Source organism: Neospora caninum, chromosome VIIb (assembly GCF_000208865.1).
Source record: "Neospora caninum Liverpool complete genome, chromosome VIIb".
Taxonomy (NCBI): domain Eukaryota; phylum Apicomplexa; class Conoidasida; order Eucoccidiorida; family Sarcocystidae; genus Neospora; species Neospora caninum.
This window is the reverse complement of record NC_018394.1, coordinates 2,385,652-2,408,049: the sequence shown is the minus strand read 5'-3', so window position 1 is coordinate 2,408,049 and position 22,398 is coordinate 2,385,652. Positions and strand designations below refer to the sequence as shown.

The 22,398-nt window shown below is 57.4% G+C and overlaps 4 protein-coding genes across 4 annotated transcripts; 2 read left to right on the top strand and 2 right to left on the bottom strand.

Moving 5' to 3' along the window:
- Nucleotides 1-1,033: 1,033 nt before the first annotated feature.
- Nucleotides 1,034-2,881, bottom strand: NCLIV_026890 (putative acetyltransferase domain-containing protein; the record flags this gene model as incomplete). The annotated part of the gene is made up of 3 exons (XM_003882884.1): nt 1,034-1,347; nt 2,023-2,163; nt 2,626-2,881. The coding sequence occupies 3 exons, from the start codon at nt 2,879-2,881 to the stop codon at nt 1,034-1,036; spliced, it is 711 nt and encodes a 236-aa protein (XP_003882933.1).
- Nucleotides 2,882-6,251: 3,370 nt separating this feature from the next.
- Nucleotides 6,252-6,839, bottom strand: NCLIV_026880 (conserved hypothetical protein; the record flags this gene model as incomplete). The annotated part of the gene is made up of 1 exon (XM_003882883.1): nt 6,252-6,839. One exon carries the CDS (start codon nt 6,837-6,839, stop codon nt 6,252-6,254), a length of 588 nt encoding a protein of 195 aa, XP_003882932.1.
- Nucleotides 6,840-8,683: 1,844 nt separating this feature from the next.
- Nucleotides 8,684-14,634, top strand: NCLIV_0268 (Atypical MEK-related kinase (incomplete catalytic triad); the record flags this gene model as incomplete). The annotated part of the gene is made up of 10 exons (XM_003882882.1): nt 8,684-8,774; nt 9,061-9,365; nt 9,560-9,664; nt 10,266-10,334; nt 10,444-10,509; nt 10,946-11,360; nt 11,658-11,806; nt 12,319-12,844; nt 13,366-13,993; nt 14,520-14,634. 10 exons carry the CDS (start codon nt 8,684-8,686, stop codon nt 14,632-14,634), a joined length of 2,469 nt encoding a protein of 822 aa, XP_003882931.1.
- Nucleotides 14,635-17,040: 2,406 nt separating this feature from the next.
- Nucleotides 17,041-20,713, top strand: NCLIV_026860 (hypothetical protein; the record flags this gene model as incomplete). Its single annotated transcript, XM_003882881.1, has 4 exons — nt 17,041-18,325; nt 18,984-19,231; nt 19,702-19,872; nt 20,393-20,713. 4 exons carry the CDS (start codon nt 17,041-17,043, stop codon nt 20,711-20,713), a joined length of 2,025 nt encoding a protein of 674 aa, XP_003882930.1.
- Between the last annotated feature and the right edge of the window lie 1,685 nt (nt 20,714-22,398).

The following is a 22,398-nucleotide window of genomic DNA, read 5'->3' as shown; positions in this document are numbered from 1 at the left end:
TTCGGCAGCAGGGATTATCCTTGACGCGTCGATAAATCCACGCTTGTCGACTCAGGGTTCAGGGTGCGTGGTTTCCGGCGTTTGCCGCTCGCGTTCTGTTCCAGAAATGTGGGATGTGCAACCTCCGCTTCTCCCGACAGCACAGTGCATTTTCTTGTTTCAAGTCAGCTATCCACACAAAACCTGCACACGTCAGGAGGGGGTTTCTAAGGCGGAAGGCCCAGCACTTTTCCCAGCGCGTGGAGCTCGTCCGCTGACGGCAGCAAACGCAGTCGTCCGTATTCGTCTATATATATATATATATATATATATATATATATGTGAATCCTAATGGGAGCCCGACCGACCGAGGAGGGCTGAGATATCAAGAGACTAAGAAACGCGCCTATTCCGGAGATCCGCAATCTGTGCTCCTGTGCAGAGCGTCTCGTAGAAATTGTCTCCGGGCCGTCGTGCCCCGGAGACTGAGGCATCTTTCCTGGCCTTGCTGAATGATTTTCTCTCGTACGTGCCCCAGACGCACAGGAGACGAGGCGTGAGCCGACCAGGGACTCTCTTGTGGGAGACATGGCGGCCGGGGGGTGTCTTTGCATGCACCTGCGGATCTCCATAGGGTAAGCACGACCCGACGCAGCCGTACGGAAAACGGCTTCAACGAAGAGACGCGCGAGACGCATGCATTTTCCGGCTCCGCCAGTTCTTGTCGGCAACAACGGCCGAGGTCTCAGCGAGTGTTGAAAGCTTCTTTGTCGATTCGGATGGAAACCTAGGTTTACTGTGTTCGCTGCAGCCCAAGCTGTTTTCTCTCGAGTCGCTTCACTCCTCACAACGCAACTGAAAACGGCGACTACGCCTTGCGCATCGGGCCCCCTTTCCTGGTGACGTCCGCCGCTCGCGTGTCTCTTCCTTCATCCACGAGAGCTGCAGTCCCTTCCCGCCTGCACGTCCCCGGCCTCTGGACGACGCTGTCACCTGTCCCTTGTCGGCGGCGCTCCGGGTCTCTTTGCGTCTGTGTCTCCGGCGCTTCGCCTGGCTACTTGCCTCCAGGAGTCGGGGCAGTGGCGACAAGGTTGTGCTGAGTGACGTCGTAATCATCTGCGTGCCGCGACGCGAACTTCGCGTCAGCGTAGATCCACGGGAGAGGCGCGCGCAGAATGTAGGCAGACGTAGGTGAGACATCAGTGTAGTAGTCCTCCTGGATTCCCTCGTTGACGAAGCCGCGCTTTTCGTAGAACTCCAGAGCGTACTTGTTCTCGGTCCACACGTGCAGGTAGCAGTCCTCCAACTCCACGCCGCCTGTCTGCGGCTGGGACGCGCGCGAGAGAACGTAGGACAGGAGGCCCGAGGCTGAAGCCAAACAGAAGCCGAAAAAACACGTGGCAAGTCGGACGCAACTGGGAATCGAAACCCACCGGTCGCGACGCAGCGCGAAAGAGAACAGAGAAAGGGCTAGTTGGAAGCCGTAAACCAAGCGAACGCGGGCGATGCACGGGCTACTACAGATCACCTGCACAAAACAAGACATTCGCCGCTCTCCCAGGTGCAAAGAAAAGGGCCAGCGGGGCTCCACCAGGTCTCTCCGGCCAGCCTGTAGGCTTTTTCTGGTTCGACGTGCGCGGCCGCAAAAAATCCTTCTTTTCTCCCAAGCAACGGGGTGGGCACGGGAAGACAAAGAGTGCACGACCTGCAAGCTCGGAGCGCGGGAACCGGTCTCGTCACATATAGAACTGAGTGCAGTTCGGGAGAGCCTCCTGCAATTGCATGCATCGTGTTTTCCTTTCACCCCGACCGCCCCGCCCCCCCCTTCCCCAACTGTGTCAAAGTTGACTGGAAGACGCGGAGACAAAACAGGCGTTCTGAGACGCGCGAAACACACTCCTCCAGTGACGCGAGTGGCGAGGCACGTCTCACTCTCACTCTCTAGGCCTCCCGCGGAGACGACGGCGCGAGAGACGAGAGGAACTGCTGTCCACAAAAACCCAGGTACCCAGCAGGATCAGCCCGCGCTTCGTTGGAACGTACCGACGCCGTATCTCCGGTAAGGCTTCAAGACCGAGAGCGTCATGATATAAAGCCGGTGTTTCTTCTTGGCTCCTGGAGCCGTCGTGGCGGGGGCTTCGACTCGACAGCAGATCGCGCCGACCATCACCTCCCCTAAGTAACCTGAGAGAGAAAGAGATCCAGCAAGTAGGCAGAGTCTCTAGCTGTGTTTTTGAGGATCCAGAGCTCTAGCGCAACAATGCGACGAGAAGGGGAGGGACGCAGTGGACCTAGACTTCGACGTACACTCCAGAAGGGGTTCAGACCGTTCGTCGACAGCTGTGTGAACTGGCCGGCTAGGACAAAGAAACAAACCGCAGCAGAGAGTGCCTACTGACAAATGGCGGCGACTGGAAACGAGCACAAACACAGGTGGATGGGATGAAATCAGGAGTTGAAAACGAGGCACGCAACGCACCAGCAGCGCGCCGCCCTAAAGCCCTCCCGAAGCGAAGAGACAGAAACTCTGGAAGCGACGCAACGAGGAAGGCTCCAGCCATCGATCGGCACCGGTGACCAGGACTTGCCAGAGAAGGGAAAGGGAGGCGAGCGAGTCGCCGAAGAAGGCAAGCTTTTTTCGCTTACCAAGCCGAGAGAACTCGCTGTGTCGCTGCAGCTGTTCGTACAGCGTATCGCCGTAGGTGACAGGGAGAGTTGCGAGGTTGAGCTGCTTTAACTGCATTGCGTTGTGGCGAGTCAACTGCCCCAAACCAAAACACGGCGGAGGCTCTGGAAACGGAAGTTTTGCAGCAGACGTCTGCGCTTTGTCTGAAGAACTCGCGCAGTTCTGGCCAGAGACGCTCGCTGGCGCCGGGTTCGTGTCGTCGGGAAGTCTGCCCATAGTGCCGGGGGAGAGAGAGAAGCGAGAAGCGCGCGAAAGGAGAGACCGCCGCAAGAGGAAGGGTGAGGCGGCGGGGAAAGCGCGAGAGAACCAGCAGAACGAGAAGGCGGAGTCGCGGTGAAGTCCCCTAAAGCGAATGAAGTGTGCCTCGCCAACTAGGCTTGGTGAGAAAAGCTGGGGAAAAACGACTGTTGCACGGGAGGAGAAGACTTGCTGGCGTAGGAGTGGACGGAGTTGCAAAAGGGGGGATTAGCCGAAGCGTCCGCCACAGGGGGAAAACAGGAAAGCAGGAAGCGAGGCAAAGGAGAAAATCGGGGACTGCGCTCGCGTTTTTGTTCGAGGCTGCTGAAAAGTTTGAAGCCTCGGAAAGATGTGCTGGACGAAACCCAGGACGCGGAAGAATTTTCGAACTAGCACTTTAGCACCAATGTGGAGTCTGTCGGACGGACTGGTTAGCCAGGAGCGGGAAGTGCGAAGCGAGCAAACAAAGGCGCGGGATCGGACTGAAGCGTTTGGCAGAACTGAAACAGGCGACGGGAACAGGCAGTTTCGAGCGCGCAAGGAAACGCATCACTGTGGGAAGGGGGAAACAGAAAGGCGGAGTGGAAGAGCCATGGAGAGAAGAGAAAGGGAAGACAGAGGGTTGAAGACCCCAGGCGCAGCGAGTTAAAAAGCCGAGAGACACAGTTCGAGTCGCCGAGAGAGACAGCAGCCACAGTTGGCGTTGAGAGAGCGTCGCACGACGAGGACTCTCTGTTCCACAACGCTCTCTTGGAATACCGGTCGGAGAAGTAAGAAGCGAGATAGGCACAAAAAAGGCGACGACACAGGAAAGAGAGAAAGACATCAAAGGTCGAAATACAGTCGAGAGAAACTGCGAAGGAAACCCAGACCGCGCATGCACACATGCAAGAAAATTGCTGGACTTCAGCACATCGCGCCAAACGACCATGAAAATGGGATCGGCTCGACGCGTATATGCCCAGATCCTAGACAGCCCAGCGGAGATTCCAGTTCTTCTGTTTGTGCCACGGAAACCGTTTCTTACGGCACCTCTCTGGAAATCCAGAACCTCCTGGATCTGCGGAGAAAATGAGAGAAACCGGACGTCGAATCTTCGTCGGGGTGAACCAAACGGGAGCCTCGAACATACAGGGAATGGGAGGGCTGAGAGAACCACGAAACCACATCGTAGATTTTTGACGATTCCCTTTCTGGTTCGTAGACCGGGGGTTCCGCAGCCGCCGCTGAAGCACCGTCTCTCTCACGCCGTTAAAGCGCCTTCGTAACTTATCCTGGCGCTTTCAACCCCGTATAATCCTCTGTCAACCTGGAGGGCGAAGGCGATGCAAAAAAACAGGGGATACCCAAAACGGTTTTGGATGAACAACTGAGCAAAATCAGATGTCTTTTCCTAGGCTGCATTTCACACTCCGGGGATGGGTAAACGAAACGGTCCCCATGCCATCGCGATCCGCCGCTTTCATCTTTCCGGTGCGTGGAGAAAGCCCCGGTCCTTTTTCCACGTTCGGACCAGAGAGGAACATCGCTGTGTGATGATTTGGGGAGGGAAACGCCAGGTTTCCGCGAGGTACGGCGCCAAGGGCTGTCAAGCAGGAACCTGAACGGAGGAAACCCCTGAAACGAAAGTGTCTTCCGTTCAAAGTCCCCAGCAAAAACGCGGACGTCGTGCGAAGTGTACTCTACGCACATTGGCAGCACAACGGTTCCGACAGAGTGCATCTGGGAAACAGGTGAAGATATGATGCTATTTTGTGCCCCGTTTAGTTCACCACAAACTCGGTACTTAATACAGTTTCTATGACTGCGTTTGAGTTCGCCTTGCAAGATATGCATCGCTGACACAGGATCGGACGTCTTTTGCTGCTTGGCTCTCCAGAGCACCTAGAAAAAGGCAGTGTGCAGATACCTCGAAATCCCGTTTAGAATGTGTAACAGAGAGTCTAGCTTCAGTTATCTGATTGGTACTCCTGCCTCGTGTCGTTCATTATGATTGCTTTTCATGGGAGCACAGTTCCCTGGTTCCCCTAGGCAGCGAGAGACTCGCCCTGAAGGCTGCGATTCCCAACGTGTCTGAAAACGTTTCGCCCACGAACAACGGCTTCATTCCGGGATCGTTTCTGCTCGAGACCGCCTCCTGTTGCGAGGCTTTCTCCATGGCAGTAAGGCCGTCAATGATGAATCGTTTCTTAGGCCTGCGTCGCGCCGTTCGTTTTTCCCGTCAGCCCGCTTGACATATGCGACAGGGAGACGCTTCCCTAATGGGTTTCCCGTGCTACTCTATATGTAACATCGACGCCTCCGTGGCGTATATTCTCGACTGCCACTGCACGGGTTTGTCTGATTAGATCGGGAAAAAAAGTTCTCGGTCTCTCGGGGTGTTTCTTGCGTCTTTGCGGTCGTCTTTGTTTCTGAGCAAACAAGCGAAAGATGCAGCGGCGACCCGCGTTTCTGGTTAGAGGGGACTTCGCTGAGGGAACTGGCGTGGGGGAGAAAACAGACGAGCTCCGAGCCTCCAGCAAAAAACCTGAGGAGGCTCGAAGACAGGCAGTGCACCCGCCCTTGTTTTCTGCCACGCCGCTGGTGGATCTCCCAGGCAGCAAAAACCAAAACCTCAAAGCGTCTGCCAGGACATCTGCCGAAGGTATTTCTCCAGAAGCCTGAGCAGCCACATGGTAAAAAAGAGAATCGTGTTGAACCCCCGTTTCCTCTCGGTCTAGACCCGCGGGCCGCTTCCCCCATTCGCCCGCGCGAGTTCACACCAGGGAAGAGCCAAGGACGCGGTCGGGGAGACGGCCTGGAACCGCCCGACGCAAACTTCCGGCTTCCCCGTAAAGGCGCAGAGAAGCGCCTGGAGGCCCCGTAAGCAAATCTTCACTGTTTCCTCGCGCCAGAGAACGAGACAGACGGTGCATGCACGCGCTGTGCCCGAGGCGGAGGCGACGACAATTACAGCCGTCATTTCCACGCGACACGGTAAACCACGAAACTGATCCGTGCCGACACACATATGCACGCGCTGAGTAGACGAGAACACTCGAAACTGTGTCGAGCAAGTGCATGACGCCGCCGCACCTCACTGCCACGCCATGTTCACTGGAGCCCACAAATTCCCCATATCAGTGCCACGAAGCCGTGCCACTTTGCCGACCCTGCGTTGTCTCTGCTTAGCAAGGCTCCTCACAGCGACGGCAAACTTCGATCTTCAATTGTGCTTCGTGTTCCTCGCTGGTGCCGGTGCCTCCAGCTGGGTCTCCTGTCGCCTCGCAGATCTGCTCGAGGTCTGGACTCTCGCCCCGTTTTTGCTTTTCTGCCAAAGACTTCGCGCGAGTTCCGCGCGTCTTCAGTCTCAATGTGTATCCTTGTCGCGGTCGTCTGCCGAAGCTTCTTTCTGCGGCTGCGAGAGTCGCTGCATGCGCGCTTCTCTCTCTTCCTCGCCGAGCACCCGCCTCGATCGCTCACCGGTCGAACCGCCGCGAGACGGGGAAGACAACGTTCTCGCTCCTGAGCCTGCGGCCTCTCGAGGCCAGGAGGAAGGCGACGGGGCGCGGTTGGTGTCATGCGTCCAGGGAGTGTAGAAAAGGTAGACAAGCGCTACAAAGACGGCACCCTGCACGCCAAGGAGGGCGATCAGCACGGCGGCGACGACGAGTATGTACACTGGAACTTCCACCGCGGGTTTTCCAATGAAAGACAGAGGGGGAACCGTTACAGTTCGGCGATTCTCCCGGCCAAAAAGACTCGCCTGACCCGTTCGCGCAGCACGGGACAAGAAAGAGGAAATCGAGCGACGGCTCAAACCTCCGTCGGGCGCTGCGCGACTGCCGGCGGACGAAGCGGCTGAAGAGGACGGCGAGGAGAGCCCACGCTTTTGGCGCGCACGGACCGCTCTAGGGTCACTGTCGGGCAAGATCTCTCCATTGACGACGACAACCATTGATGCGGAACAGGGGAGCGGATTTGGAGAGGGAAACCGGAAAAGAGAGACTCAGGGAAAAACCCGGACGCGCGTGCGGCAGCCGAGGCACGCACGCAGCGAAGCCGCAGGAAGCGACAGAGTTGGGGAACGCGGCAGAGACGAAGTAAAGGACGGATCGAAAACGTCCCAGACTGCTTCAGCGTTTGACAAAGGCATGAGAGAGAAGTGCCTGGCACCAAGTTTCCTGGACGTACTTGTAGGAGACGTCGAGGCGGCTCGCAGAATACTCAGAGGACACGCGAGGCAAGGCGACTCTTTTTTTGAGCCGTGTTCCCGCCGTCGGTGGGCGGCCTGCCTCTGCACACAAAAGCATACAGATGCTACCGAAGTGTGCTTGCGTTAGATGGCAGTTCAACAGGTTGAGACAACGGAGTTTAACCGTGGCGCTTGACGCCCCTCGACGCACAAGGCCGTTCACGATCGTGCAACGGCAATAGTGTCTTGAAATGGACGGCGTTCGCCGGATCCCAGGAACTGGCTGCTCACAGTGGCGACATAGGGGAAAGTAAAGAACAGTCCTTTTCGATTCCTTTGTCTGTAGGGAGATGCCTCTCGGGTGTTTGTGGGCTGTCGCGAGGAAAGCAACTCGAAACCGCCCTTCCCGTCGAGCTGCATGCGCTTGCATGCGCAGCGTATCTTAGTTCAACGGAAAACCGAAGGTGTTTACTTTTAGAAAAACGCGCCGCCGCCAATTCCGCCTTTAGGCTCTTGATTTCGCCGAAGCGGACTTTTTCTTGAACACCGTTTTTGGCCGACTTTTGTCGCTCAGCGTCGCGGGGATCGCTCGCGGCCTCTCGGGCCCCGACTTGAGATTCAGATTGAGCCACCAGCGCCCTTGTTCCGTAGTTTCGCACCGCGCTCAGCACACGGACCCACTCCCCGAGCGTATCTTTGTGTCCTGGTTTCCCGTCTCAACGTCTGTACCCTTTCCAGCTGCGACAACGGGCATGGTTACGGACAGTATCTCACGAAGCTTCGGCTGGCTGTACGCATGCCGGCACACCATACACACTCGACTAGCCGACAGTCGAATGCCCAGCCGTGAAAAACCCTAGGCACGCCCGCTGAGACGCTCGACTCTTTTCCTTTTAACCGCCCGAAAGAGTTTCTCAGTGTGTACACCCAGACGGCCGCTGTATGTACACCTGAAAGGTTGTGTGCATCACCATCCTGGTCGTGCTTCTCTCGACAAGCTGTACGCGTTTTGTACTCTTTGGCGCGAGTCACCAGGTTTACACCCTCTCGGGCTTCAAGTGCGTGCAGTCCTCTTCCAGAAGAACTCACACGTCAGGCGCGAATGCGGCATTCCTGCTGTCGCGTCGGGCGCAGCCGTTGGGCGCTCCGAACTTTGCTGCTCACTTGATCCGTCAGGCAGTGCTTGCCAGAGGATGCGACCGTTCGGAGAGATCCGCCAAGCAGAAGACTGTTTCCTTGGAGCCCCGCAGGAACGAGGCCTTCGGATATACCATCTCAGCGGCACACGGTAGCGATGCCTGAAAGAGGCTGAAGAAAGAGCCCGTGGTGATTGGAAGATCTTAGGAGTGCGTTTGAACCCGTTGTAGCGCTGACGCCGCCTGGCTGTCTCTTCCGTCTCCTTGCGCTTTCGCTCTGCGAAGCAAAAGAATGGTCTTGGGGAGCGGGACGCCGGCCCTCGTCGGTGACTCGTCATCGCTGAGACGTCCTCGCCCTCTGCAATTCGCGCGAACGTCCGCCGAAAGCCAAACCAAGCGCGCCGGGAACCTCAAGAGACAACGGCGCTGAAGGCAAGAGCGCTGAGAAAGTTGGAACGAAACGCACTGCGGATGTGGGTGCCGTTGCCAGGATGGGAGACTCTGGGAGGCGGAGGCGACGGACTCGAGGCCGCGCCACGTGCCAGCTCAATTCTCCAGAAACGTAAGTCATTGCCCCAGCTGATGTTCCAATCCCTCTCGAAGTGCAGCTGCGTCGGGCAGTGGGAGACGCGTGGGCTGTGGTCCGTACTCACGGGAAGGTTCTCTTCAGCCAAACAAGGCCGCGTTTCCCTGCTTGTCTCATCACACCGTTCCCGTTTTCCCTGGGATAGCTGCCGTTCCCGCCAATAATGGTTTTGCGCTGTGCACCTTCGCTGCGGCGCTGTCCTGTTCCTTCGCGACCGCTCTCTCTGTGGTGTAGGCGCAGCGCCCCGCCTGCTGTATCTTAGCCCCGCAGAGACGCGTGTGGAGCGATGGCCACTTTGCCTTCCGGTCCGTCCTGGCAACGAAGCATGCGCCGAGCGAGACGCTGTGTCCGGAAAAGGGTTCGGCGAAGGGTTCGGCGAAGAGGCAGAGCGAGACGCTGACGAATCGGAGGGACACCGGACTGGAAGCAGCGGCAAGGCGGGGGCGAGTGACAGCAGTCCGGGAAGACCGTCGAATCCCACGCGACGGCTCCCTCAGCGCGACTCCGCCGGAACCTGGCCCGGAGCACAGCACGGCGACGGCAGAAGCGGAGAGGGGAGAAGGCGAAGTAAGAGATCTAAACTACAGGCAGCTTTCCAGAGTCCTGCCTCCGCACTGCTGACGCCAACGGAGACAGAACCAGCCCGAGCCAGGGAATGTGCGCGCAGTGGCGACAGCGACGTCGAGAAACGGATCAGAAGAGGCGCAGGACGCGCGGTCGCCTCACGGGAAGCCGACCGCTTGCCGTCACCCTCTCCGCAGTGCACCGGCAAAGCGGAAGGCAAGGAGGATCGCGTCTCGGCGGCTTCACTACAGGGTGAACAAAGGTCGCTGCCGAGGCTTGGCTTATCCTCTTGCGTTGTGAAGGTAAGCAGGCGGCTCTACAGCGTAGCACTTACTCCCCCAATTGAGTCGACGCTTTCAGGTGGGAGGGCGGGATGCTCATCAACACGACTGCGTGGACAAGACTCTCCCTCCATAAACACCTGTGTGGCGAAAACTGCAGGCGCTCGGGCGCGGCTCGTGTTAACTCTTCCTCCGTCAAACGCCTAGGGTTGGGGCGCGCGACTCTGCGTCAGTGGCTCTGAGAGGAGATTGCCGGGGCAACCGTGTCCTCGCGTTCTCAACAAGAACAGCCACGCTCGATCCCGTTGCGCTGGATACGCTTTAATGTCAACTTACTACATACCACGGTTTGCTTTCTGTCGCCTCATCATGCGGCCTCCGTTTGCACTTGCTGGAGCGCATCTTGGCGGTATCGATCAACCCTACGAGGAGTGTCGGCGTCGCATGAGGCCCTTGCCTTCGAGCAACGCATTTTGTTTGGTAGCTGAGCTCTGTCGTTTGTTCGCGAGAAAAAGGATCGAATCGGTTCTCCCGGCAGGAGCCCGGAACAACGCGGTTTATATAGGTGAATTGCAATGACGCTGTCCTTTGCGTCGCTCCTTTTTTTCTGTCGCCGGATCAGACGTACCACAAGTTGGACGAGGAGATCTTCGTTCCCTTCTCCAGCTGGCCGATGAAGCGGCGCCAAGTCGTAAGGATGCGAGGCCTTTCCCAGAAGCTAGCGGGGGATGCCTGATGAGTAGCGGTCAGTTTGCTTGAGTTTTGGGGTGCGCCTGTGTGTTTGTCGCGCTTGTGGCCAGATCCAGAGGGTCGTGGAGTTTCACAGGCGCATTCGCCATCCTCACGTCGCCCAGCTGCTTGCGGTGGTGAGTCAAGCAAGAAGAAAGGATTCGCGTCCTGAGGAGCGGCTGCGCTCCGTGCGGATATGACCGACGCTGCGTGATTTGATTGCCAGCCTTGGCACCTGTACACGCGTCGCGTCTGTCAAAGTGCGCGCGTGTATGTGGATGCACAGATCACTGTATACGCCTGTTTCCATGTGAACAAATCCACGCGCGCATACTTGCCCAAATTTGTAGACTCACGCACACAGATCCGCGAACAAAGAGGCGAAGCGACACAGACACGTGTTACCGTTCAACACCGGTTTGCGTCACGATCGGGCACAGCTACCCATTCCTTTTTATGAAAAACGTCTGAAGAAAAGGCAGCCCTTTTTTCCAAAGACTACGTGACTCTGTATCACTTGTCTCTTCGGCCGATGTCAGTTGGGGTTGTGGGGTCCAGCGCTGCTCTTCCCAGGGCCTTATGCGCTCGCCTGATCGCTCGCCTTCGTCGACCGTCGAAGCGACCCCTCTGTCCCCTGCTGAGCGGTCGGAAGAGCGGCGTCCACGGACGGTGTCCTCTCCGGATTCGCATTCGTCCTCGTCGTCTCTCTGCGATTGGCCGTTCGCCTCCGTCTCTTTGGTTCTCCAAGACGGCGGCGTCCCGCTGGCCCAGAAACTTCGCGATCTCCCCTCGAGACCCGCCAAAGCGCAAACGGACTCCCACGGCTCTCAGGGCCTTTCGAGTGCAATCGGAGGGAACGGAGAAGGCAGCGAAACGCGGACGCTGCCCAGCACTTCGCCGTTTCCCCCGCCCCCTGCTAGTGGCGACGCCTCCATGGTGTACTGCGTTCCCGTCCGTGACGTTCGAACGGCGGAAAATACTCGCGGAGGTACGCACTGCAGCTGCCGACAGGGGCCGTGGGTGTCCATGCCGGGGCAGACCTCGCGCCCTTCCCGGGTTCCTCTCAGCTCGTCGATCTTTCCTCTGTTCCCTGCTTATGACGCCAGCTCCGGCCTCTTCAAATCCGCCTCGAGGTTTTGTTGAGGCACGTCTGGAAGTCCATCATGCAGGACTCTTCAGACGGCTATCATCGACACAGGGTTTGAGAGCTGCCGAGATCGCTGTCCTTTCTCGTCTCGCGCCTTCCTCTTTTCAGGGCGCTGTGTCTTTCTTTTGCGGCTACCAGCTCACGCGATGGTCGCAGCGAAACGGAGATTGCTTGTTTCTGTGGGTGAAGCCTCAGGCGCGTCGTCTGTCGCCGGAGAGTGCAAGGCGCCTCGGGAGGGCTCCACGTACGTTTTATTGGAGGCGACCGCTCGAGAGGTTCTTCGGCAGGTAAGCGACTTTCCTTCTACGGAATGCGGCCCCGACATGTTCGTTGAACGGTCGGCGTGACTCCTCAAATATCGGTTTTCTGTGTGTGCATTTCATCGGCCAGCCCCAAGCGGACGTTGAAATCGTGTCCTGAAGAGACCGGACTGGATACAGTTTTCAGCGCTCCCTCAGGGCTCAGCTCAGGAGGAAAGAACCACGGGGCAGGGGGAGAACTTTTTGGTGTTTCCCTTTGAATCCCAGACCTTCACGAGGCACGGAAACACCAACCAATCGTTTTACTCACGCGAGCAGCTTCGTGGCAGACGTCCCAGTGGGGAGGCGAACCGCAAACTCACAAACACGTAGCAAAAACTCCCACGTACACTGTGCATGCACTACGAGCCTCGTTCCCCGACTCCTACGCCAGACACGGGACGTCTAGGGGTAGTTTTAGCAGAGGCACCTGAACGCTTTTCCCTCCACTCGGGTGTCCGACTGCCTTGTGTCCCTTTGCGGTTTTCCTGGCACACCAGCTGGTCTCTGCTGTACGGGCCTTGCATGCGGAACGCATCTTTCACTTGGACATCAAACCTGGAAACGTGGTTGTCGCTGAACCCTTCGCTCCCGCGCTCGTCCGCCGAGTGTCTCTTCACCCGACGGTTGCCTGGGGGTCGAAGCCTCTGGAGTCGGCGCAGCGGCCGGAGGGCCATCGGCAGCGAGATTCAAACACGCGACAGGGGAGCGATTTGAGGGTGGTCGCTCGCGACGAAACACTGGCGAACCTGGCCGAGAAACCTTCAGTCGGCGGCGGACGGACGGGTCGGAATCACCAGGCGAGCCGAGACAGCGACGCGGGGAAAAACACGGATGCGGACGACGGCAGCGATACAGAAGACGCAAGCGGAAGCAGCGACGCCACGGAGAGGCGCCGAGAGCCGGCACTTTACAGACAGGAACGGCGTGTGAAGGAGACGGGAGCACCCCGCATCCGTTGCCTTCTTGTTGATTTCGACAGCGCCCAGAGTGGCGTGAAAGGAACGGCATGCGTCCATCCGGGAGGTACGTCCATGACAAACACCGTGGTTTGTGAACGGGGCAGACAGAAAGCTGGCGTGTGCGCAGCTCTGCACTCGATCGAGGCGGACTTCCTACTGATTCGTGTGGCAAGTGATGGTCATCAGTTCATTGTTTTTCTTCCCCATTTCCTCTCGGTCCGTGTCTGGGTTGGGCGTTCAAGTTTCACGCCTCTTCTGCCGGAAATCGAGTGTGTCTTTGATCATCCACAAAACTGGTGCTTCCGAGACGGCGCCTCGGGCAGGGTGCGGCAGTGGCGAGCCTCACAGCGAGACTGGAGTCGCACGCACGTTTGTGGTGTCAAGAGCAAATCACCGGGAAGTGTCCTCGCGGATGGTCTTGTCGGGCGCGCGAAACCGAGGTCTTTCCTTGTTCCGCAGTGTCCCACACGAGGAGCGACAGAAGACCCAGGGGGGAGAGGAGGACAGAGAGACTGTGTGTTGTCGAATCATTGGGAACGATGTCGGTTTTACCAGCGTTTTGCTCGTCTTTGTGTGTGCCCGCAGGCACCTCTCGCGTGTTTATTCCCCCTGAGGAATTTTGCCCGTTGCCGAGCGCGCCAGACTCTGAAGCTTGCGGGGGACCCAGCGCGGCTTCTGAGCAGGAAACGACGGGGCAGACTACCCGCCCGTTCCTGAACGCCTGTCTTCTTGGTCTCGGTTCCCTGGACAGCTCCGAGGCGTTCTTGGATGGAGAGAAAAAAGACGTCTGGGCTCTTGGCTGTCTCCTCGCCATTCTCTTGACAGGTCGGCACCCCTTCCTGCGGCCGGCCGGTTGGAGCGACGGCTGGTGCGCTCCCTCCGGCGCTGGACTCACTTTGCCCGCGACGCAAAACAAATCTGGAAACGCCCAAGTCGGGCGTGAGCTCACGCCGACAGGGGGAGAGAGGCCGCGGACAAATGAATGCCGAGACGAAACCCCCAGAGAGTCTGATGAAGGTGCTCGACTGCGGAGGGAAGGGAGGCCAGACGAAGGCGTCTCCAGTCGTCAGCCTCCACCCACGGCCGACGAAGATGCCGGAACGGTCTTCTCTAGCGACATGGAATATTGCCTTGCTCTGATCGGCGGAGCTGCGCCACGGATGGGTTTCCGGGGTCTCCCGAAGCTGTCGCGGGAAGCGAAAGACATACTCAGGTAGGTCGAGACTCTCGGGACACCGTAAACGCGAACCGCTGACCAATCCGTAGCCTCTGGAGTTAACACCCTCAAGCGTCGCGTGAGTATTCAAAGACATGCGCTGGCTGCAACGGGTGAGGATAAATGCTAGACCCGTGCGACACAGAGCGATGCCCGAGTTTCGCGACGTTCCTGACTGGAGCCTTCATTTCCCCGGACCGAAGGCATTGCCTCGCGTCTCGAACCGCGCCCTAGGAGGGCGCGGGGCGCTTTTCCCCTCCGTGTCGCTTGTGCTACGTGAATCTTCTGAGCTAGCCAGGACACCACTAGACTGCTCTGTAGAGAAGTGTCGGTGTTTTGGTCTGGTGCGAACGTTCCTTGGGACTGATTTGCGAGCGCATGTTTTTTCAAAAACCTGCGGCCTCCAGGCGAGTCCCAAACCGGGGGGTGAACCCACTTGCTGACGCGACGAGCCGCGGCCGACGCGAGCAGTAAGAATGCGGTTTTCTTGCTCTGTGTGTTTTCCTGCGCTCTGCGACGCCAGGGGAATGCTCGCGGCGAGTCCGGACCGACGTCTCTCCTTAGAGGGTGTGATGGCCCATCCGTGGTTCAGGGGACCAACTGAGCAGCAGGCGCGTTTCGGCTCTCAGGCGCACTAGTGGTATCCCGCCGACGGCGCGAGTTCTTCAGTTTCACTGAAGGGTTGTCAGTTGACTGTTATTCGCCCGTTTAGTGCGGAAACGATGACGCACCGCCCTCGGGTGTTTTTCTGGCAAGGCCGGAGCCGGCAACATATCTCAGCTGAATCCGGCGTCCAGGGGCAACTCCTCAGACTTCACCTCACGCAGAACCCGCCCCGTCGCGAGCGGGCCATGGCGCCAATCGCTTCCAGCCTCTGGGGACGGAGGAGTTTTTGTAACGAGGCGTGCCAAAAAGGTCCGCGATTTCTCGCACGGATGCAGCAGCAACTTGGTGACTCGCACATGCCTTGGGCAGTCCTTTGCAAAGTCGAGACGTTCGTAGGGTTCATCTGCGGGGCGAACGGTTGACGCTGAGTTCCCCACAACCTCGCTGCGCGCCTCCCCTTTCCAGTCTGTCGTGGCCATGCCGATGGTGTACCGTATCCTGTCGCAAAGGACCGTGATGCAAGAATCACACCCGAGCCATCACTGAGGATCTCGCACCGGTGCGAGTCTGTTTGCAATGCAGCGGGCCTTCACAGCGCCTGCGCAGCCTTGATGTGCACATGTCGCGCAGGACGCGTTTCCTCTTGCGACGATATACACAGAACACCCCGAACACCGTCCAGTTTTTCGGCGTTCACGCCAGCGTCGTCGGGCACATTTTTGTGCACGTATTTCAGTGCCATCGACGTACACGTGCGTATCCTGACCAGCGAAGAAGACATGTTTTTCCCGTGCGGCTCACAAAGCTGCGTCAGCTACATCTTTGCACAAGACGACCCAGCGTTTTGCCCAGCGGCACAGAATGTACCCCGAGCGAGTGCAGCGGAGGCACTCTGTCATTTCGGAAACGAGTACCGAAAAACGCTGTTCTGCAGGTTTTGCTCATCAACGGCTTCTGGTCAGCTCACGCTCGTGTTTCCTGAACATTTCTCGCTTGGGTGTTTCTTTCTCTAAGGCTGGTCTAAATACCGTATCCTTCACCACCCTCTCTGTTACTGGGTTTCCCTTCGTGCTTCCCTAACTATGCGGAAGCAACTCAGGGATCAATTTGCGACTTGTGCAGGGCGTTAAGCTTCGTCGCCTGTTGCCAGTGTTTCGGACGACGGTGACTGCCGCACCCTCTCTTTTGTAACGGTTTGCGAGGGTGGATGCGAACACACACTCGGGAGAACGCAACACCCGAGAGACTTTTCTCACTGACTCGAACCCATCGCCACCGGGGCGTGCTTTAAAAACAGCGGTTAACCTTCCTTTTTTCCTTACGTACTCTTGGCATGCCTTACCACTCAGATAACAACTCAGCTGCAACACACACTGCGCTGAATCGGGAGATTCGTGTCCTCGCGTACACGTTTAAACCTGCAGTGAGGGGGGCTGCGGGCGTGTCCGTAGCATTTTGCCTCTCCTTCCTCATCGACACGGACTGCACACCAGACAGCTGTCCTGCAGAGGCATTCAAACGAAGTTAGGGTTTGGTGTCGCCTGCGGGAAAACCTGCGAGAAAAACTGCGCAAAAAACTGCGGAGCGGTCTCCTCGAGTGGACTCGAGAGGCAGGAAGGAGATGCAAGATGCGGCTGTTTGTGTCGCAAGAACCAGGAACGACGAGCGTCTGCTGCGCTTTTCGAAGCGCACGGCGATGCGCCGCAGCTCGCCACATCTTCCTCAGGCGTCCAATCTTTGATTTTTCTTCGAACGTAGCTGAGCTCTTTAAGCATGTTCACACTGGAGCGGTGTTGAGGATTTGTGGACTCTTCTTTTATGAAAAAAAGGAGTCGCCTTCCTCTCTCGCGGGCGTGCTCAGCTAGATGCGATCACCCGCTTGCGCACGCGTTGACAGCGTTGCATGCTTGTGTGCCGTTCTCACGTTAGTTCGTCTAAAACGGCAGCTGCCTCCTTTGCACAAACATTCCGTTCAGAGACTCGATTCTCTCACCAGATCGGGTTACGTTTCCGCTGCGCGGATTCGACGCGCTCTTTCATCAGAGCGGCCAGATGTGTGTGTGTCTGTGCGGATTTACGCGGTTAGCATTCCTGCCGGGCCGCCCTGTTCTTGTTCGCCGCTTCGTGGTGTAACCGTGCACACCGAGCACACATTCGAGCTCAGTTGATGGGCTTTCGACTTTCTAGGGGCGAGCCTCGACGCTCGCAACGTCAACTGCACGCTGGCGTGCCCAGCCGTCTTCGTGTGACACACCACTGAGAGGCAGAGGCCCCGTATGCATCACTGCTGGCTTCGCTCCTCGGGACCTTCACGTGGAGCCTGTCTGTTTTCCCTGGTGTGTGGTTTCCAGGGCCGCACTCGCCACTGTCTCCGTTGTTCTCGTCCGCGGGTTTTCGACGCGGGTTTTCGACGCGGCTGCGTCTCAGGGACGCGGAAGATGGAGGCGTCTCCAGCGCCTGGACCGGTGCACGCCGTGCAGTGCTGCCACAGATCGCCTATCGCGGTTCAACTCGCGCCGTTTGTCCAGCACTACGACTGGGGGATGCCGGCGTCTTCCTCTCTCGTCGCAAAGTTTGCAGCCGTGGCAAAGACGCGAGAGACTGCTGCTGCAGGCGACGCCTGGGACGCCTTGCTTACCGCGAACCATGCGGAGGGACTGAGGCGACGGCCGTCGACGACGTCCGAGTCGGCGTGTCAGAGAACCAGGCCGTTCGCCGAGCTTTGGATGGGAGCGCACCATAGCGGCCCGAATCGCGTCATCAGCTGCTTTAACGATCCCGCGGTTGTCAAAAAGACAGACGAACTGGCTGCTCGCTCCTTTTCCCTGTCGCATATGGAGCTGCGCACAGACGAGGGAGCCCCTGAAGGCGGGCCACGGCGCGGGGTGAAGCGAGGAAGCAGCGGCGACTTGCGGTCGGCCTGTCTGAGCCGGTGGCTGAGGGGTACGAGCGGCGCCTCTTCTGAGTGCGGAGGCGGAACTCCGGACTTTCCTCTCAGTCGGCGCCGCAGTCTCGCCGAAGCGTTTGTGGGTTGTCCGCTGCCGGTCTTCATGGCTTCGAGTCCACAGTTCATGGGAGGCGAGAGCCATCTCCCGTTTCTCTTCAAGATACTCTCTGTGCAGAAGCCGCTGAGCATCCAGTCGCACCCCGACAAACATCTCGCGGAATTTTTGCACCGGCGACGTCCTCAGCACTTCCCCGACTCGAACCACAAGCCGGAACTGGCGATCGCCGTGGGACCCTTCGAAGCTCTTTGCGGCTTTCGCGCCGTCGAGGAACTGGTCCTCTTCATTCAGCACACTCCTGAACTGAAAGACGCTCTGGGCGACGCCTTCCTACAGGCGTCGGGCGCTCGCGCGCTGCTTGACCAGTGGCGCCAGGCGAAACAGTCCGGAGCGCCCGCCGTCCCCAGAACGGCGCAACACGCCGAACTTCTGAAAACGCTCTTCGCCAAAATCTTGCGCCTGCCCCGAGACACCTTTACGGCCGCGCTCGCGGCGCTGATCGACCGACTCCATGCGGAGGGTCTCCCCCCTGCGGCGGCTTCCCTGTCAGAAGAGGAACAGGAGTCCCTCCGGACGGCAAACGCCGTGGCCTTGCGTCTGCATGCAGCCCACGGGCCAGATCCCGGCGTCTTTGCCGCGTTCTGCCTCAACTATGTCCACCTAAACAGCGGCGATGGAATCTTCATCGGCCCAAACATCCCTCATTGCTACCTATCAGGTGGGGCGCGTGCTGAGGTCGGTTCCTGTGTCCCTCGAGGACGTCGGGGCGCCCGCTGGCGAGAACCAAGCGTAGACAAACGTCAACATGGGTGCTCGTCACTGGGGCATCTAGCCGCGGCACCGCCGTGCACCCCACCACCGATACATACATACATATATATATATATATATATATATAGATATATATATAGATATAGATATAGATATATCCACATGGTCGCGTCACTGTCGTGTCAACGCGGAAACTGCTTTGTGTGATGTGTCTCTCGTCCCGTTATCTGATCAACTTGTGAACGCTCGCAATTCGATTCGCGTGTGAAACCTAGCGTTTGCCGGTGTTGTCGCCTATACACCGTTCGGTCAAGCTTCTGGTCTGTCGGTGCGTGTGGCGCTGACTCGATAATGTCTTTCTGTCTCCGAGCGATGCACTCCAGTGTGTGCCAAGTGAATCCTGATCCATGCGGATCTCTCTGTCTCGAGATGTGTGTACACATGTTTCGGAGATCTTCCTCTGTCGGCCAGTTGACCCGCAACCATCCTGAACTTCTCTAGGTTCGCGGCCCTCCGCCCCGCGCTGCAGCTCCTCGACTACCCGTCTCCTCTCCCTCCCGTCCCTGTCTTCTCAGGACACTGCCTGGAATGCATGGCCAACTCAGACAACGTGATACGCGGCGGCCTCACCTCGAAACACACAGACGTGGATCTGCTCTGTTCTTCGCTCCGCTTCGATATCCAGGGGACGTACAGCCGCGTTGTCCCCGAGCCCGTTCTTGGCGACTGTGGCGCGGCAGGGTCCAGGAGACAGGAGGCGTCGGACCGGGGACACGTCGCGGTCTACGATCCCCTCGTCGAGGGACTCTCCGACTTCCAAGTGTACAAACTCTGCGTCGCGAGAGGACAGAAGGTACGTGCAGAAATGGCAAGGCAGAGCGTGGCCTGCGTCGAATCCTAGAAGCAAAGGCATCACGTCATGTGTGTGTCTCCCCGTCAGCTGCAGTCTCGTTTTTGGCGACTGCACGCAAACACCTGAGCCTCTGGTGGATGTGGCCGCGCGTGAAGGCCTCCGTCGTGTGAGGAAACACTTTTTGTGAGAATGCGTTTGAGGATTTTCAACACGTGGCTGCTTTCGGCATCCCTGATTCTCGCCATAATGTTGTGTATTATAGCGGCGAGTCTGCGAAGGCCCTCGGCTGCTTGTCAACTGAACCTGAGACTTCTGCCTCACACGTTCATGCCGCGCCGATCTCGTCCGTCTTGCCTCGCGTCGCGGCGCTTTGTGTCCCTCCGATCTCAACCTCTCTCCCCATCTCTCTCTCCCCATCTCTCTCGCTTCCTCTCCTCGCTTTGTTGTCGTCGCGTCTGCCCGCTGGTCAGCTCGACGACTGCGGCCGCCTCCTTCGCAGCGCCCCAGGCCTGGCGCTCGTGTTCCACTGCCCGTTCGACACCTCCTTGACTCTCGAACGCGGGGCGGAAAAAGTTTCGCTTCCTCTTCATTTCGGCCAGGTTCTCTTCATCTCGGCGGGATCGTCTCTGGTTATGCAGAGGGTAAGCTTGCTGGACCCGTGCGGGTTCGAAAGGGTGCGTGTCAGACCCGCAAGCAACAGTCTCCGCCCCCGTTATAGCCGCGGCTCCACTGTCTACTCTTCAGCCCAACCAGGTTGACGAACGCAGCGGGAAAGGGTGTGCTTCTGAGAAACGCCTGTCTCGCATGTATATACATCTATATAGATGTATATACGTTTGCATGCAATGCATAGAGAGGCCAGACAGAAAATCGGTGACATATGAATATATGTATGTACGTAAATATATATATATATATATATATATATATATGTATATATATGGATGTGTATACGTTTATGGCTGTTTGAGATGTGTGGGCGCAGGTAGCTTTCTCTGTGGTTCAACAGTCTGCGTGTTCGTATTGAACGTAGACAACCCTGTGAACCAAGAGTGTATGAGACTGATGCAAACGTGGGCGATGCCTTCCCACCGATCTCCCACCGAAATAGGAAGGGAAGAACGCGTCGCAACCTTTGTGCGCTTCGTTCTCTGTGTTTAGGCGGCCGTTGACGAGAGCCAAGACGAAAACATGGAGGCCGTACCCTCTGGGGAGGCAGACGTTGCTGAGGCATTTGATTCTCAGCTTAGCGAATTGTTGTGTGAAGAGGACAGAGACCGTTGCATTGTCTTTCTTGTCACGTTTGAGAATCGTACGGCCAACGAAGCTACGAATGATCTGAAGGAGCCGGCGGCAGCCTTGCGGCACGAAACTGGATATAGGATCGACTGTGCAGAGACACCCGTTGCTAGATACACAGACCCCGTGAAGGAACCGGCTTTTTTCGACTCCCGCAGCGTCGCATCGTCGAAGAAAAGATAATAACGGTCTGTGTCCGGGGGGTATGGCCACGACGACGCCCGCAATAAAGACCCCAGGGAAAAGGAGAGTGGTTCTCGTCTGTTAGTTCTTTGTTCTTTTTTTCCCGTGCGGTGGGTTCAGCAGCTGGTCGGCGCAGCAATCGCCACCACGTTCGCGGTAGCAAAAAGTGTACAAGGATGGAAGGAGGGAACAAGAAAGAGGTTCGTTCCCACAGTTTCAACGCCGACCGTTTATATGCACGTGAAGGGAATCCGCGGGGCCGTTTACACACAAGAATCCGTTCATACAGGTATTTAAATCTATCTGTGTATTACGTGCGAGAGCAGCATGTACAAACACACATGCTTAGACGGTTGTTTGCGCAATCTTGCCCACTCGTCCGTTTTTTTGGACGGGAAGAACATGAAACAGATCGAACGCCAAAGCGCCCCACCGGAGAACGGCGTGCCCAGGAAAGGAGACGAGAGTCCGTCAAAGAGCACGCGGAGCCGAAACTGACGAGCCTAAGCGGTGAAACTCCAACGAAATGTCGGAGGACGGATTTGCGCTGAATCAAACCACAAGCTGTGTCTTTGTGAACCGGCTCCTGGAGACACAATTCGCGATCTCTGTCTCCCAGTCTCCATAATGCAGGTGTTCCGTTAGTTAAAGAATCCCCGCTTGCCTACGGTGTGTTGCCTGCTACGCATGTCCATACATCGACGCGAAACCTCCACATACCTCGGAATATAGACAAGAGCTCCACGGAACGGAAGGGGCTATAGAACGATATATATGCGCCGATCCAAAATATGCGTGGATGCATGTCTGCACTTGGCACAGTTCCTGTTCTATTCGTTTGAATCATATGCATTGAATTAAAATATCGCGTGTTCTTCGTAGCTGACGTCGCGCCCGGGTGGTCCTTGCTTCGGGGTAAGCCGGGGGGGTGCGCGAGAGAAGGGAGAAGATAAGAGCCTACGGCGCCTCTCTTTCCTCCTTCTCCCTTTCTTTGCGTGTCTGGCGGCGGTGCTTAAGCTGCTGTCCATCTGGATGCCTCACACTCCGACGTGGGAAGGAGGAATTTGATGTGTTACGCTGAACAGGAGCAGCGAAAAAGTGAGGCCTTCCCTCCACTGGTGTCCGTTCTTGCTCGTGCCGACCCAACCACTTTAAAATGCAGACTACGCAAGGAAGGCGACGTGAACGGTTTCTGCACATTCGAAGGAAATCAGGATTTCTATGTTCCAGAGCAGCCCCAAAAACAGAGGACTGCTTCGAGCCTCGTCAGGCATACACCCTCTGGAGTCCGTTTTGAAGAAAACGCGGGGGGGCCAAGGGACCTTCCGAAGCGCGAAAGTAGATTGCAGGCAAGCAAACCACTAAGTTGGCAGACGCCAGGCTCGCCACGGAGCACCTGGATCGTACGAGCCGAAAGGATAGTCTAGGCGGTGTCTTTCCTCGCGATCGAGAACTGTGGCCTGGTGTTCAAAGGAGGGGACTCTTGTTTGCGTTGGTACGTCGTGTTCTGTCGAATCGGAATCGTCAGACACTTTAAGAAAGAGTACGCTTTTTTTCCCGCTCATATGCAACAGACAGATTTCCTCCCAAGGAACCTCGACGCGTTTAGTTCCCAGCAAGGCGTGTCAGGCCTTCTTCGGCAAGAGGGCGTCAACTTTTCTGCTGAGGTGCGGATTTGTCTTAAT